Here is a 14,638-nt window from a genome sequence, read left to right as displayed (position 1 = left end):
GAATTAGTAATTAATAGCACACAGATTTAAGTGGTAGTTCACTATTAACTAATCAATAACTACTATTTTTTTTAATACTTCCCAGAGAACTACTGAATTTTTTACAGATTTAAGTGGTAGAAGTATGTAGTAACACTTGAGTCATTACTAGTTAGTTAACATGATCTTCACTTTAGAATACGGATCCAAATAATTAATAATTCCTATAGAAGTATGCATTAACAATTAAGTCATTACTAGTTATCATGATTCCATGCTGTAGTTACTAATGAAGAGCCAGCCCAAAAGGGTAGAATCATCTAATCATTCACAGGATATACACACACATATTTATATATATATCTACATATGAGCAAAGAGACATACATAAAAACACTTTTGAGAAGTAGGTTAAATAATAAAATAACTGGTATTTGGATGGCTGATGACTCAGTATGTTCCAGTACTCACCATGATGAGTCTAGTTATTCAAAGCCAGTCCAGAGGAATGCCGGAAAATCGGCCACAGGATAAGTGTTCCAGACAAGTGCATTTATAAAAACAATTCTTAAAAAGTATTTAGTTTATGAATAGTTCTCTAAAAGACAGCAGTGCATAGGCTAATTATTGACAGCTTTCCCAAATCATAAGTCTGCTACGCTATTACATATTTATAATTAGTGTACAGTATCTAGCAGTAATGTTAATCTAGTGCTAGTAATTTTTCCTGCATTAGTTAAGTTTAGCATGAATTGTGCATTTTTTTCATTATTTCTCTGGGAAGTATTGAAAAATAGTAGTTATTGATTAGTTATTAGTGAACTACCACTTAAATCTGTAAAAAATTCAGTAGTTCTCTGGGAAGTATTAAAAAAAATAGTAGTTATTGATTAGTTAATAGTGAAATACCATTTAAATCTGTGTGCTATTAATGACTAATTCGTTAATCAGAGTTACTTGTTAGTCAACTGTAGTTACTAGATTGTTAACATTGTGTTACTCATTTGTTCCTGTGTAGTTATTCATTAACGAAGGATCCGTAGTTTAAAGTGTTACCGTAACTTCTCTAAATCCTTGTGGAGAACATTACAGGACTGGCTGACAGAAAAAGATGTGGTGGCTGACGGTTTCACCTTCACCTTACAAAATATAATGAATGGGATAACCAATGATTGTTGTAGGTTACTTTATACATAAATGTAGATTTTTTTAAATCCCCTCCTTTGTTTATTGTATTCAGAAACTAGTTAAAATACTTTTCAGATGCCCTCTCTGAAATGGAAAATCGAGGTGCAATAAAATAGTATAATTTGTTAGTATTGTATAACCTGTTTTAATGTATTTTTCTTATCTATTATTTTTTTATTTTTTTATTCTTTACTAGTGTTGAGCCTTCCACTCCTGCATTTTCTTTGTATAATAACTGTTTTGTGCCATTTTGTTGTATTCAGATTGTGTATTCAATAAAAAAAAATATAATAAATATATTATATATATAAAAATATGAGTCTGATACTGCTCTGCGATTATGGGGCGTGTTTCAACCGAACCTGGAAAGAAGACGCCTCTGCACTCAATTGGATAGACCTACAACCAATCAGAGCAACGGAGTAAGTGACGTGTGTTGAGCGACGTATAGTTGTCAACAAAACTCAACTGCACGCACGCTGGAAGAAGAAGAAGATGATAATGAGTGTAAACGATCTTTGCCGGTGTTGTAAAAAGAATTTAAGGTTACACAGAGTACTTTCCAACACGATCGTCATTTTTGAGAGAAATAGTAAAGGTGAAAGCACATACGAACAAGTTCTCCGTTTAGGATTAGACCTCGACAATACAGCAAACAAATCTTATCGCATTTGTCGGTCCTGTCAGAACTTGATAACACGGCTGGAACGCGACATGCCCGTGTTTAAAAAGTGGGCAGACGACGAAGGAGCCCAGGCTAAAGAAGCGCGCGCATCTGAGGAAAGACACCGGGAGGATTCGACCCAAGCGCTCTTCGGTGACGTGATGATTACGTTACTGTTGATCTGTCCATCATCGTATAAAGCCCGCCCTGACAATTTGATTGGTCCGAACAGCTCTGGTTCGAGCATAGTTGCTCCACAACGGATCAGTCCAGACCGAACTTCCCTACCGCAAATGTTGTGGGCTTATTTATCCATCTTATCTAACGCTTATCCTAAGCGACTTACTAATGAGGAGAGCAATAAAAGCAGTCAAAGCAACAATACAAATTATGTATTTGTGTGTGCATATATATATATATATATATAGAGAGAGAGAGAGAGAATAGTAAGTGTTAATATTGAGTCAAATGATGGCAAAATAGATGCGTCTTTTTTAGTTTTTAAAAACATTTTTTATTGTATTATAAATTCAATGTATTATTATGTTTTCCTGCAGTTAGTTTATGTATGCGATTACTGTTGTCATTCTTTATGAGTCAGCTGTAGTAAGTTGAAATGGCTCCTCCTTTATTTTAATTTGCAATTCCTAAGATGACACTGAATGCCTGTTTTGAACGATCAAAGGTGGCGCTGTGTCCTGCACCGATGTTGGCGGCGACACCTCAGCGGGCAGAGCTTCAGGACCGTCACGCAAGAGACCCCGCTTGGACCTGGACGAGGAGGACGAGCTTTCTGAACGGGGCTCGTCTATGATCGTTGAAGATCCACATGATGTCACTTATGATCCTCTACACTCGCTCACTTCAACCACAGATGTGACGTGAGTTACATGATATTTGTCATAATCATTTAGGATAAAAATCCTACAAATCTTCTATTAATTTCAGCTCGAGCAGAGTGTGAATTGATTATTTTCCTGTGAAATGTTTTCTGTTCTGATAGAACGGAACCGTCCAGTCCGATCCACAAGATATCAAAGTACATTGTGTATGAGAAGTGTCTACTGGAGCTGTTCGAGGTGTGCCCGAGGTGTGGGCGCGCTTCGAGCCCAAAGACCAGGACCATGGGCACGTTCCTCAGAGTGGAGCAGAACTGCACACATTGTGCTTTCTCCCGGACGTGGAGCAGTCAACCGATCATTGGGTCCATTCCTGCCGGGAACCTCCAGCTCACTGCCGCAGTTTACACTTCAGGTGCCTCTTTCTTCACACTCCAAAAGGTAATGACAAACACTCAACTGTGTATTGAATATTTCAATGCACCGTAAGTGCAGAAATTTTTTGTGTTTTATAAAAGCAATAAGCCCTTTGAAGCCGTGTTTTACAGTGGATGTAAAACAGCTAAGGGGCGTTGTTAGAGCGGAGCGGAGTGCCTAAAACCCCCTTACTTTTCTACATCTACTGTAAAACACGGCTTCAAGGGGCTTATTGCTTTTATAAAATGGTTACTCCATAAAAATATTACATTTAATATTTATTTTATTCATAAAATAAACACCAGCAACAAAAAAAAAAACATTTATTCCTCCGCCAAGCAATATAGTTCCAAAGAGGTTGCTAAGCAACACATGCAGAAACCAAGCATCACAAACAGCAGTTGCGCAGTTAGGCCGTGTGACCGCTATGGGCGCTTGGGAGCGTTTTGGCAGCACAGCATTTTTTCAGTTGAGACACTTTGCTTATTAAACAGAATATCTGCGAAAGTGTTACTAGGATCTAATTTCACACATTTTGTTTCTGTGTTGATTCTATATTAAAATGTTGATACAATGTAACGTATTTTCTCTGGCTCTTGTTTTAAATTATTTTGTTCCGTTATTATGCTTTATTGTTGTCATCTGTTGACTTTGTACAAGCAGAATGTGGTGGTTGGTCGGTGTGGTATTAGTCCCGCCCCTCCTCCACTGTGATTGGACGGTTGGGTAAAAAGTGACTGTGATGAGCGCTGCGTTTTACCCAAAGTTGAACATTCTTCAACTCAAGACGATTTGTAAAAAAGGTGAACGCTTAGCGCTTCAGCGTGAAAAAGACGCTCAGCGCCTCGTTACGCTCATGCCGTTTTAAAAATGCGGCGCTCCCATTGAAAAAAAAAGAGGCGTGAAAAAAAACCCGCTTTGGTGGACACACGGCCTAACACTAATGTAATATGCTCACAGGTGTGTTTGTTGAGTAATTTACAATGGCTTCGAACGCGGCTCAACCAATCAGAGTCAAGGACCGGAACTATCCGTTGTATAATTTGTATTTGCCGCGTACCAGGTGGTTTGGTCACAGGGGTACAGGTGGGTATTTACTTGGTAGTGTTTCCTGTTTTGTTCACATTGTGTAGAGAGGGGGTGAGTAGCGAGGAGTGCTCACTCTCTGTTGACCGTTTAAACGTTTTGTACATTGATACAGTAGGCTACTTTCTCATCATCAATTGTTTTGCGTGTGGATTGTCTGTTACATCATGTCAATAAACGTTCTTGAATTTTAAATGCATGGAAACACGTCACGGATCTTTCCTGCTGCTTAGCCTCTCAGCGGCCACAGGTTGCCGCTACATACCGAATACTCAACTCAACTCAGATTTATTTATATAGCACCACTAAAAACAACAATTGTTGACCAATGTGCTGTACATCAGACATCATCAGCATTCCACATTCCGTACAATGTAGATTACAAACGAAATACAAAACAGACCAAACACAGCACAAATCAACTACAGTTATAAGCCAAAGAAAAAAAATATGTTTTAAGTTTTGCTTTAAACTCAAGCAGTGAAGAAGCAGTTCTAATGGGGACAGGGAGGCTGTTCCGAAGTTTTGGTGCAGCGACGGCAAAAGGTCGATCTCCTCTCTCCTCCCCGCGACTCCGCGGAACAGTTAACAGTCTCTGGTTGGATGACCTAAGAGACCTTCCGGAGTTGTGACTGGATAGAAGATCAGTCATATATACAAGGGCCAATCCATTCAAGGATTTAAAAACCAACATCACTACTTTAAAATCAATTCTGTAACAAATAGGGAGCCAGTGCAGAGACTTCAGAACCTGAGTAATATGATTCAGTTTGCAGACTTTGCACACCCCAGTAAGGAGCCTAGCAGCTGCATTCTGTACCATTTGCAAGCAGATAAGTGGTGCACGGTTAATGCCCAAATACAGAGAATTGCAGTAATCGAGCCTTGTTGAAATAAAGGCATGTATCACCTTTTCAAGATCTTTGAAAGAGAGAAATGGTTTAACTTTGGCTAGGACTCTCAGATGAAAAAACTGGTCTTGACTACTATATTAATCTGTTTGTCAAATTTAAGGGCTTTATCGAACGTCACGCCCAAATTCTTCACAAATGGTTTAACACATGGAGACAGAGAGCCAAGATTTAAGCAACGAAGACTTGCAGCATATTGCAGCAGAATAATGTTGCTGTATTTTATAGGGGTGGGAATCTTTTGGTACCTCAGGATTCGTTTCAAATTCTCGATTCTTGAGGTCACGACTCGATATGTGCATAGATTTGATTGTAGTTTACTGTTTGTGTTACTTTTCTTATTTGACTGCGGTAGACAGTTTAATAGTTCTAGAAGAAAGAAATCCCACTGAATTAAATGTGAACCTTGACATTTATTTAGTTTTTCTTCCCGTTTTAGTCAACCCAATATTATAAAACAAATGTCCTTTAAGCTGACTACAATCATATCACACGGTCTTCTGTAATAAAGCTTTTATTTTTATATATTAAAAATTGAAACAAAGAAGCAAATTACAAACAATAGGACAAATACAATAGAAAAAAATAAACTAATTAAATAAACTTTAGGTTTTTCAGGTACCGTAGCATAGGTTTATTTAACTGCACTACTACCAACATTGAATAATCAAATGTAAAAAATTAAACATAATGTATAATCTTCACTGTATTAATTCAATATAAATTGATTCATAGTGAAGATTAAAACATTTTTTTTAATTAAAGTGAATGAAACGTATGGCAACAGTTTATGAGGCTGCTGTCACTTTAAAAATGAATGCACAGATATAGTTACACATCCTTTTCTCTCCCATTTGTTTTTGTTTTCGTAGGACATAACCTTAGGACATAACAGACTCTGTTTACATCGAATACTCCACAGTCCACGATGTGCATTTTGACATAATTCCACGGCTTATTGTGATTAACCTTAATAATTGTAAAGTAACTTAAAGTAGTACTGCGAAGTTAAAGAAGTGCAACACTTTAGAAAAGCGATTTTTGAAATTTGTGAATAGAAAATTAATTGCGAATCATATATGAATAGATTTTTTCCATCCATCCATCCATCCATCTTCTTCCGCTTATCCGGGGCCGGGTCGCGGGGGCAGCAGTCTAAGCAGAGATGCCCAGACTTCCCTTTCCCTAGCCACTTCCTCTAGCTCTTCCGGGGGGACACCGAGGCGTTCCCAGGCCAGCCGAGAGACATAATCTCTCCAGCGTGTCCTAGGTCTTCCCCGGGGTCTCCTCCCGGTGGGACGTGCCTGGAACACCTTCCAGGGAAGGCGTCCAGGAGGCATCCGGAACAGATGCCCGAGCCACCTCAGCTGACCCCTCTCGATGTGGAGGAGCAGCGGCTCTACTCTGAGCTCCTCCCGAGTGACCGAGCTCCTCACCCTATCTCTAAGGGATCGCCCAGCCACCCTGCGGAGAAAGCTCATTTCGGCCGCCTGTATCCGGGATCTTGTCCTTTCGGTCATGACCCAAAGCTCATGACCATAGGTGAGAGTAGGAACGTAGATTGACCGGTAAATCGAGAGCTTCGCCTTGCGGCTCAGCTCTTTCTTCACCACGACAGACCGGTACATCGACCGCATTACTGCTGAAGCTGCACCGATCCGTCTGTCAATCTCCCGTTCCATCCTTCCCTCACTCGTGAACAAGACCCCAAGATACTTGAACTCCTCCACTTGAGGCAGGAACTCTCCACCAACCTGAAGTAGGCAAGCCATGGCCTCGGATTTGGAGGTGCTGATTCTCATCCCAGCCGCTTCACACTCGGCTGCAAACCGTCCCAGTGCATGCTGAAGGTCCTGGTCTGATGTGGCCAACACGACAACATCATCTGCAAAGAGCAGAGACGAAATCGTGTTGTTCCCAAACCAGACACCCTCCGGCCCCTGGCTGCGCCTAGAAATTGTGTCCATAAAAATTATGAACAGAACCGGCGACAAAGGGCAGCACTGCCGGAGTCCAACATGCACCGGGAAGAAGTCTGACTTACTGCCGGCAATGCGAACCAAGCTCCTGCTTCGATCGTACAGGGACCGGACAGCCCTTAGCAAAGGACCCCGGACCCCATACTCCCGGAGCACCCTCCACAGGCCGCCACGAGGGACACAGTCGAATGCCTTCTCCAAATCCACAAAGCACATGTGGATTGGTTGGGCAAACTCCCATGAACCCTCCAGCACCCGGTAGAGGGTATAGAGCTGGTCCAGTGTTCCACGGCCCGGATGAAAACCGCACTGTTCCTCCTGAATCCGAGGTTCTACTATCGGCCGTATTCTCCTCTCCAGTACCCTGGCATAGACTTTCTGGGGAGGCTGAGAAGTGTGATCCCCCTGTAGTTGGAACACACCCTCCGGTCCCCCTTCTTAAAAAGAGGGACCACCACCCCGGTCTGCCATCCCAGAGGCACTGTCCCCGACTGCCACGCGATGCTGCAGAGGCGTGTCAGCCAAGACAGCCCCGCAACATCCAGAGACGTGAGGTACTCAGGGCGGATCTCATCCACCCCCGGTGCCTTGCCACCGAGGAGTTTTTTGACTACCCCGGTGACTTCAGCTTGGGTGATGGACGAGTCCACCTCTGAGACCTCAGCCTCTGCTTCCTCCATGGAAGACGTGACAGCAGGATTGAGGAGATCGTCGAAGTATTCCTTCCACCGTCCGACAACATCCCCAGTTGAGGTCAACAGCTGCCCACCTCCACTGTAAACAGCGTTGGTGGGGCACTGCTTCCCTCTCCTGAGTCGCCGGACGGTTTGCCAGAATCTCTTCGAGGCCAGCCGATAGTCCTTTTCCATGGCCTCACCGAACTCCTCCCAGGCCCGAGTTTTTTCCTCCACAACCACCCGGGCTGCAGTTCGCTTGGCCTGCCGGTACCCGTCAGCTGCCTCAGGAGTCCCACAAGCCAACCAGGCCAGATAGGACTCCTTCTTCAGCTTGACGGTATCCTTTACTTCCGGTGTCCACCACCGGGTTCGGGGATTGCCGCCTCGACAGGCACCGGAGACCTTACGGCCACAGCTCCGAGCGGCCGCTTCGACAATGGAGGTGGAGAACATGGTCCACTCGGACTCAATATCTCCAGCCTCCCTCGGGATCCGGTCGAAGCTCCGCCGGAGGTGGGAGTTGAAGATCTCTCTGACAGGAGACTCGGCCAAACGTTCCCAGCAGACCCTTACAGTACGCTTGGGTCTGCCGAGTCTGTCCAGCTTCCTCTTCCGCCATCGGATCCAACTCACCACCAGGTGGTGATCAGTTGACAGCTCCGCCCCTCTCTTTACCCGAGTGTCCAAGACATACGGCCGCAGGTCAGATGAAACGACCACAAAGTCGATCATCGACCTACGGCCTAGGGTGTCCTGGTGCCACGTGTACTGATGGACACCCTTATGCTTGAACATGGTGTTCGTTATGGACAAACTGTGATTAGCACAGAAGTCCAATAACTGAACACCGCTCGGGTTCAGATCAGGGGGGCCGTTCATCCCAATCACGCCCCTCCAGGTAACACTGTCGTTGCCCACGTGGGCGTTGAAGTCCCCCAGTAGAACGACGGAGTCCCCAGTCGGAGCACTTTCCAGCACCCCTCCCAGAGACTCCAAGAAGGCCGGGTACTCTGCACTGCCGTTTGGCCCGTAGGCACACACGACAGTGAGAGACCTATCCCCAACCCGTAGGCGCAGGGAAACGACCCTCTCGTTCACCGGGGTAAACTCCAACACATGGCGGCTGAGTCGGGGGGCTATGAGCAAACCCACACCAGCCCGCCGCCTCTCACCATGGGCAACTCCAGAGTGGTGAAGAGTCCATCCTCTCTCAAGGAGTGTGGTTCCAGAGCCTAAGCCATGCGTAGAGGTGATTCCAACTATCTCTAGTTGGAACCTCTCAACCTCACGCACGATCTCAGGCTCCTTCCCCACCAGCGAGGTGACGTTCCACGTCCCTAGAGCTAGTTTCCGTGTCCAGGGGTCGGGTTGTCGAGGCCCCCGCCTTCGACTGCCGCCCGATCCTCTAAGCACCGGCCCCTTACGGCCCCTCCTGCAGGTGGTGACCCCACGGGAAGGCGGCCCCACGTCGCTCCTTCGGGCTGAGCCCGGCCGGACCCCGTGGGGGGAGGCCCGGCCACCAGGCGCTCGCATACGAGCCCCAACCCCGGGCCTGGCTCCAGGGTGGGACCCCGGCTGCGCCATACCGGGCGACGTCACGTTCCTCGATGTATTTTTCTTCATAAAGGGTTTTTGAACTGCTCTTAGTCTGACCCGTCGCCTAGGACCTGTTTGCCTTGGGAGACCCTACCAGGGGCATATAGCCCCGGACAACATAGCTCCTAGGGTCATTCGGGTACTCAAACCCCTCCACCACGTTAAGGTGGCAGTTCAAGGAGGGGATTTTTTCCCGCACCACTAATATTTTATACAGATCATGGTGTTGATGAATATATCTTATCCTCTTCTCCTGTCTGACCTCAGATCTTCCAGGCAATGAATCTGCAGCTGTACAAGTACACCACCTTTCGCAGACTTACGCGGAGATTCGTCGAGCCTGCCGTCGTGTACAGGTGGAGGACGATGCAGGATGGCGCGCTGGAGCAGCTCATTCGCCAACAGCAGAACGTCATCCTAGCTGGTCACATGAGGCCTGACTCGCCAGGTGTGTATTTCTGAGTGTGTGTGTCAGTGTATAATAACGGGAAAGCAGCTCTTTACACTTGTAAAATTAACAGATTTATTTTATTTGCAAAGGTCATTCTGCAAAATATGGCAGCTACACGATGATGGACCTGCGGAACAACATGATCATTGATCTTCAGCTGGTTCAGGTGAGCGGAGGGTCAGCAGGGAGGGATATAAGAGGAGAAATAGCGGTGCCGTTGGTAGTAAGGGGGAGCAGTTCGGGTGTGCATGGGAGTTGCTTCTATCAAAACTGAATACATTGAGATGGGTAAAAATGTCATGAATTAAATAATTGAAAGAATGTAATTGAAGAGATGGCACTGAAATTCCTGACTGTTTTGCTAACATGGCGAACTACGCTTTTCTTCTTTCTTTTATATCAGAGAAATGAAGTTGCTGGGAGGTGCCATATGGAGATGGAGGGTCTGAAGAGAAGCCTTGCTCTGTTGGAGGAACGTGGTGTTACTTTGAATAGTATTGTGACCGACCGTCATCCTCAGATTCAGAAATTCCTGAAGGAGACCCGGATCAAGCACTACTGCGATGTTTGGCGTATAGAAAAGGGTATGCTGTCCTCTTTCTTTTTTTTTTAATAAGGGGAACAACACCCGTACAAGAGGGTCCCTGTTCACCTGTGAAAAATTTGTTTGGTTGATGACATAGTATCGTAAATGATCACAGACGTGTGTTGTCCATTATTATCAAAACAGAAACATGTAATGAGTGGTAAATGTACATTTTTTACAATATTAGAGGAACTTTGGTAATTAAAATTGTATTTCATATACAATGTATATTTGCATAACTGAAATACACTTTTTGTATTGTTAGGACTGTCCAAAAAGTTGGTTCTGATATCAAAGAACAAGGACTGTGACACACTGAAGAAGTGGATTCATAGTATAAAAAACCATATGTACTGGACCGCAGCTTCATCAACATCTGGGCCAGAGAGGCTGGCAAAGTGGACATCTATCCTAAACCATATCCGAGATGTCCACGTCCACGAAGACCCTGCTTTCCCCCAGTGTTTGCACGCACCACGGACATCAAGGGACAAAAGCAAATGGTTGAAAGCAGGTGCGTTTGCCCAATTACTAGTTGAAATGTAAAGGTTGAGTGGACCCTCTTCATACAGAGACTATACACACTATCATAATTTTCCAAACTTTTGTCTGGTTGTGCATGTAGATTTCTAGATGATGGGAACGTTTTTAACCATTACCACTTACTCATATTTACAGTGATTCTGTGTTCAACACATTTAATATGTGGTATTACTGATGTTTTCATAGGAACAGAGGCCTTCATCAAAGTAGAGAAGGCTTTGACCAATAAGAGGATCTTAAAAGATGTGGAGAAGATGAGCCCTCACCACCTGACCTCGTCGCTGGAGGATTTTCACAGCAGTATTTTACACTTTGTGCCTAAGAACGCAATATTTCCTTTTCTTGGAACGTTGTGCAGGTACATACACCATCATTGTTGCCGGACTGAAATGAATTCAATTCATACATTGTATTCAAGTTACACGAGTATTATTTTTCTTCCTAAGACTCTACCTGGCTGCCATGCACTTCAACGAAAATGCTGGGCGCCCCCAAGCAACATCATCAACCGGTGAGCTGCTATACAGATTGAACTTACCCAAGTCCAAGAAGGGGGAATTTTCCATGAAGCCAGTGAAAGTAGATCCAACGTACGGTAAGTTTTACAAGCTGTTATTGTAAAAACCAAACCAAGCCAAGAAAACGTGCAAAGAGACCTTGTACAACATGTGAATAATATAAAATGCACTGTATTTAAATGTACAAAAGGCCTACTTGGGCATTAACCAAATGATCGTTTGCAAAGACCTGCCCCCCTAGTTACTGTTGCTATGTCCGACCAGCTACTCCGCCCTCATGCCACACCATGTTCTCACGCAGTGAAAAACACATCGCGGAGCAGAGAGGACACTGACAATGCGCTGACAGACATCCAAAGGAACCTGGTCTGTCCTATCAAACAAAGTCTCAACTTTCAATTTTTTTTAAAGAAATTTAAACAATAAATACTGTTTTGTGGCTCTTTAATGTGTCTGACAGATCGCTGTAGAGCCTCAGTTAAAACTGCTCGTGAACTGATCATCTCTTCCTTCTAGTTAATTTATAGCATCAAATAAACATGAATGAACATCAGAAGGAATGTTGTTTTAACCGCGGAAAGGCGTCAGTACACTCCACTTTTCAAGTTCAAATCCTCCAACGTTAATCTACTAACTCTCCTGACTGCTTTGTCGGACAAAATGGCGGTTTGGGCGGATGATGATTGGTCAGATCGCCTGTCAATCAAACTCCCTGCGAAGGGTCAATTGCAAGAAGTATGTAGTCACGTTTTTTTATTTTTTATTACAGATTATGTGGATGAACTGATGGACCTCATCTTTGAGAAGGTGTCTGAGGACCCTGGTCCATATGAGGCCGAGGTGCAGAAGATCCCCATCCCTGACGATCTCTCTGCCCAATCTGAAAAGCCAGACAAGATGGAAGTGATAGCCTCATATGTGTCAAGGTTCAATCAAGGGCTGGTCTGAATCCTGAGCGTCAGGAACTCCCGGCGTACACGTAGCACTACCAAACCCAGCTTACTAAGCTTCTGTTGGCCAGATATCTGTAACGGCTGAGCACAGTGAAGACAGAATCAGGACTGCTGGTTTGGTCAATTCTAACGTTGTTAAAAAACGTGCATACAAGACTTTATGACGATTAAAGTTTTTTTTTTTTAAAGATGGTTTTGTGTACTTTCAGTGTTTCATATACATGTTAACATTCATAAAGCTGTTCCCGTCTTGTTACACCTGTACAACTTATGCTAACGTTGTTAGTAACCCAGGGTGCTAGGGTGCTAGCCTTCAGAAAGAAACCTTCTTATGTAAAACACACATTGGTAGTGTGTGAGAAACACACACTAGTTTAGTGGCCCGGCGTTCAGTGCTCTATGGGATCAGGCTTTCTTTGGTCATTACAGTAGAGAAGATGCAGTCATGCACAGCTTGGCATTTAAAGTGCAGGATAAACACAGGCTATGAGAAGAGGCACAGGAAACAAGCGACAGTTGTGTGAGAATAAACTTGACAAAATATACTGTCAGAGTCTCAGGATAAAAGCATCTGCTAAATAATTGAGAGCAATTGTAAATGTCATTCTAGCCTGCAAACATGTGCTGTCTGTATGATTACTGATGCAGTTAAGCGCATAAGTTTCTTTTATTATTCATACCACAACACCAAATAAGAGTGTTTTACAGAAATTGTATATGTATAATCTTTAAAAGAGAGATTCTAAAATATTCTATAAAATGTCTCTTCATTTCATTCTAAATTGACAGCAATATATTATTTAATGTCTGGAAACTTTAAATGGACTGTGCTGACTACTATCCCTCAGGTGAGAATCGAGGACAAACAAAGCATACCAGTCTTTTTCAGTCAGTCTCACAAGTGCATCATAATGATCATCCAGCTTCCTCGGTCGAATGTGCTTCACCAGTAGTGATCGTCTTACGTGTGCGTCTCCTGAAGACAAAGGTTGATGATGTGTACTTAATTTTCTGCCAATGATTTATTGGTGTGTTTACACCCGTGCTTCAGACACCGGTCACGCTGATTATGCCGTTCCCCATAGCGTCAATCCAAAATGCAGTGTTGATTTCCACTATGAAAGGGAACTCCGTACCGCCTCAAGACTGTTTTTTCATTGTTTACAGGTGCTGGTCATATAATTAGAATATCATGAAAAAGTTGATTTAATTCTGTAATTCCATTCAAAAAATTTAACTTGTATATTATATTAATTCATTACACACAGACTGATATATTTCAAATGTTTATTTCTTTTAATTTTGATGATTATAATTGACAACTAATGAAAATCCCAAATTCAGTATCTCAGAAAATTAGAATATTACTTAAAACCAATACAAAAAAAGGATTTTTAGAAATGAAAAGTGCCAACTGAAAAGTATGAGCATGTACAGCACTCAATACTTAGTTGCGGCTCCTTTTGCCTGAATTACTGCAGCAATGCGGCGTGATGGAGTCGGTCAGTCTGTGGCGCTGCTCAGGTGTTATGAGAGCCCAGGTTGCTCTGATAGCGGCCTTCAGCTCTTCTGCATTGTTGGGTCTGGCGTATCACATCTTCCTCTTCACAATACCCCAGAGATTTTCTATAGGGTTAAGGTCAGGCGAGTTTGCTGGCCAATTAAGAACAGGGATACCATGGTCCTTAAACCAGGTACTGGTAGCTTTGGCTCTGTGTGCAGGAGCCAAGTCCTGTTGGAAAATGAAATCTGCATCTCAATAAAGTTGGTCAGCAGCAGGAAGTATAAGGTGCTCTAAAACTTCCTGGTAGACGGCTGTGTTGACCTTGGACCTCAGAAAACACAGTGGACCAACACCAGCAGATGACATGGCACCCCAAACCATCACTGACTGGAAACTTTACACTGGACTTCAAGCAAAATGGATTCTGTGCCTCTCCTCTCTTCCTCCAGATGATGGGACCGCGATTTCCAAATGAGATGCAAAATTTGCTCTCATCAGAAAAGAGGACTTTGGTCCACTGTGCTTTATTAAATCCAGAGTCAACGCAGCTGTCTACCAGGACACTTCAGAGCACTTCATGCTTCCTTCATTTTCCAGCAGGATTTGCACCTGCCCACACTGCCAAAAGAACCAAAACCTGGTTCAATGACCATGGTATTACTGTGTAATTACTGTGAGATTTCATGTAATATTCTAATTCTCAGTTGGATTTTGTGGGTTTCATAAGCTGTAAGACATAATCATCAA

The 14,638-nt window shown here is 43.6% G+C and overlaps 1 protein-coding gene across 1 annotated transcript; it reads left to right on the top strand.

Moving 5' to 3' along the window:
• Positions 1-1,642: 1,642 nt before the first annotated feature.
• LOC306983550 (uncharacterized protein) lies at positions 1,643-13,140 on the top strand. The gene is made up of 10 exons (XM_079584056.1): positions 1,643-1,984; positions 2,517-2,712; positions 2,835-3,111; positions 9,604-9,784; positions 9,877-9,953; positions 10,191-10,371; positions 10,639-10,887; positions 11,103-11,274; positions 11,363-11,511; positions 12,204-13,140. The coding sequence occupies exons 1-10, from the start codon at positions 1,663-1,665 to the stop codon at positions 12,380-12,382; spliced, it is 1,983 nt and encodes a 660-aa protein (XP_079440182.1). The 5' UTR covers positions 1,643-1,662; the 3' UTR covers positions 12,383-13,140.
• The last annotated feature ends 1,498 nt before the right edge of the window (positions 13,141-14,638 follow it).

This window comes from Phoxinus phoxinus (assembly GCF_949152265.1).
Source record: "Phoxinus phoxinus genome assembly, chromosome: 16".
NCBI lineage: Eukaryota > Metazoa > Chordata > Actinopteri > Cypriniformes > Leuciscidae > Phoxinus > Phoxinus phoxinus.
This window is presented reverse-complemented; position numbering and strand designations above follow the sequence as displayed.